We start from the raw sequence: 3089 nt of genomic DNA on the forward strand, positions 1-3089 counted from the left end.
GTTTTTCGCCCCGCTTCTTGTTACTCCACCTCTCGAGCACTTGACCTTTGATCACCAAGCCCGCGTCAAGCCTCAGGTTTCTTTCACTCGGACAGCTGCCAGGTTACTCCCCCTCTCTTGCTTAATCCAAAGCAAGGCGTTTTTGGTTGTCACAGTTGAATGTAACAGACTCCAATCTGACCACAAGCTATCGTTGAATCAACTTCGATGTAGAGCAGCTTCGGTCACCTTCTGGATGTATAACAGTTTGAGCTTTGTAACTCTCTTGAAACACTAAGATGTGTTTTCTCGCTGTTTTGAATATCAGGATGATATTCCAAGTTAAGCACTTGCACTTGAACGTTTTAGACAGACACTTCTTAAGAATTTCGAACTTGTTTTCCCCGAACTTTTTAACTCCTTCACTTTTTTTTTTTCTGTGTCTTTACGTCCTTATATATGAGAGTAGAGGAATAATTCCGTTGGAGGGAAAATTATTCCGTTTGAAATTTGTCTCCCATGCTGATCATGGGTCTTGCGTATTTTCAGCATATTTCATGGAGTGGTGATCTTGTAACTTGAACCTCTTTGTCTTGTAGTGAATATTCCATAGTTCACTTTCTTGAGTCCATGCTCCACTTTCGTCTTTTGGTAAAAGTTACTCTTTTTATATTCCCATTATTCCTTGTTTGTAGGGAATCAGATCACTTCAGCATTGGTGCACCTTTTGACCGTTTGTGGTGGAAATCTGACGTGTCATCCATTTCCGCCCATTTTGAAATCTTCACGTTTCGGCACCTCTTCATTGTTCCATCTCCATGATATTCTTCTTCTCCACACTTTAAGTAAGGCCGTCATTCAGCGTTGTTGGAGAGTTGTTAGTGTATCGAGACCAAGGTTGATATCTTGATTGCTTGATGTCTCGAACTCAAATATCGAGAGGTCTATCTCTCGAACTCTGTTTATGTCTCGAACTGGATAACTGTATCGAGAGGTCCTACCTCTAGAACTCTGCTTATGTCTCGAGACTTAGTTGATGTCTCGCAGACCCTTATTCCTCCAGTGTTGTCCCATGCCTTCTTCTGATTTGTCTATATGATTACAACACACGGGACTTCTAAGATGTTTAAACAAATTTACCTCAAGCTTAAATATTTTCCGAGTTGAGCTCAAAGTTACTCGGTTGTATTTTCGCTCTTGGTTTACTTGTCGAACTTACAGCGTTTTGCCTATGCGTCGAGACTCGGGGATTTCTACTTACCAGTTGGTATCATCAAAACCTATTACATGATGTTCCTAACAGGAGTTAGAATGAAGGATAAGTTGTTGAGCTGACTCAGGAATTTCAGATTCGGTTGTTGTAGGTGGGATCTCCTCAATCGGAATAGTTGACACACGTGGCCATTGCAAAAGGTGGTGTCGATGAATGTAATCAAGAGTGAGCATTATACGGGCCATGGAGGGTGACAAATGTTCTGTGATTTGTCGTTGAACTATCGCAGACATTGGTCGATAAGATTGATCACAGACTTCAGCATCATCTCCCTCAGATTCATCCTCTATCATTGTTGATTCGGAACCTGACTCATTTCTTTTACGTGGTAAAGTGATAACCAGCTGTTGTGTTCTGGGCATGGGAGCAATGGGACTTTCAGATTCAGTAATCAAAGGTTCGGGAGGTGGTAAAGATTCCAAGAAAGATGTTACAGAGGGTGATTCGATTTGAGGGGTCGTTGGTTTCAGTAGCCTAGTAAGAGGCATTTGATCTTCCTCATCACTATCTTCCCTGGAAAGATCAAGAGGAGGAGGAAAAACTCGGTGACAATCTTCAAATTGAGCTTCCCTCGGTTCCTCTTCTGCTGGTAAGACAGCAGTTGATTGGGTTTCATGTTCCACTTCAACTTCGTCAAATTGATCAGTCCTTTGTTTCTTTTTCGGACGTTTAAGCTGTTTTGCCTTCCTCTTCTTAGTGACCTCTTTTGATGCCTTCGCCTCCTCCTCATGGGAGGATTCGGCTTGCTTCCCTTCAGTCTCGCGACCTTTAGAGACTTCGGTGAGATCCTTCTCATCCGAACCCTTAGATCGTTTAGATTTGTCTTTCTTTGACTTCTTCTTTTGGGCAGCTTCCAAACTTCTTGCCTTGCGCTTCTTAGATGACTTTTCTGGCTCCTCCTCGAATGAGGATTCGATGCGCTTTGAGGATTCAGCATGTTTGGAGGCTTTTGGTTTTGAGGGCTCGGGTTGTGTCTTTGGTTGGTGTGTAGAGCCTTCCGAACCATGACCTTTAGCCATCTCAGGTTCCCCCTGTCCAACTGAGCTTTTGGACGATTTGGATTGTGATTTCTTCTGTTCCTTTCGCAAGGCAGCTTCCAGTTCATCTGCCTTTCTCTTGAGGTAATTAGGTGGTTTTGAGGTCATGTGATAATGAGTTCTATGGGAGGCAGTTCCCATGCGCAATTCANCTTGCTTAATCCAAAGCAAGGTGTTTTTGGTTGTCACAGTTGAATGTAACAGACTCCAATCTGACCACAAGCTATCGTTGAATCAACTTCGATGTAGAGCAGCTTCGGTCACCTTCTGGATGTATAACAGTTTGAGCTTTGTAACTCTCTTGAAACACTAAGATGTGTTTTCTCGCTGTTTTGAATATCAGGATGATATTCCAAGTTAAGCACTTGCACTTGAACGTTTTAGACAGACACTTCTTAAGAATTTCGAACTTGTTTTCCCCGAACTTTTTAACTCCTTCACTTTTTTTTTTTCTGTGTCTTTACGTCCTTATATATGAGAGTAGAGGAATAATTCCGTTGGAGGGAAAATTATTCCGTTTGAAATTTGTCTCCCATGCTGATCATGGGTCTTGCGTATTTTCAGCATATTTCATGGAGTGGTGATCTTGTAACTTGAACCTCTTTGTCTTGTAGTGAATATTCCATAGTTCACTTTCTTGAGTCCATGCTCCACTTTCGTCTTTTGGTAAAAGTTACTCTTTTTATATTCCCATTATTCCTTGTTTGTAGGGAATCAGATCACTTCAGCATTGGTGCACCTTTTGACCGTTTGTGGTGGAAATCTGACGTGTCATCCATTTCCGCCCATTTTGAAATCTT

The 3089-nt window shown here is 42.0% G+C and overlaps 1 protein-coding gene across 1 annotated transcript; it reads right to left on the reverse strand.

Annotated features, from left to right (window-relative positions):
* Positions 1–1275: 1275 nt before the first annotated feature.
* On the reverse strand, positions 1276–2430 carry LOC116013209 (RE1-silencing transcription factor-like). The gene has a single exon (XM_031252857.1). It carries the CDS (start codon positions 2428–2430, stop codon positions 1276–1278), a length of 1155 nt encoding a protein of 384 aa, XP_031108717.1.
* Between the last annotated feature and the right edge of the window lie 659 nt (positions 2431–3089).

Source organism: Ipomoea triloba, chromosome 3 (assembly GCF_003576645.1).
Source record: "Ipomoea triloba cultivar NCNSP0323 chromosome 3, ASM357664v1".
Lineage (NCBI taxonomy): Eukaryota > Viridiplantae > Streptophyta > Magnoliopsida > Solanales > Convolvulaceae > Ipomoea > Ipomoea triloba.

Coding starts and splice junctions, on each gene's coding strand:
- LOC116013209 (XM_031252857.1), bottom strand. CDS start 2,430: ATGGGAACTGCCTCCCATAGAACTCATTATCACATGACCTCAAAACCA.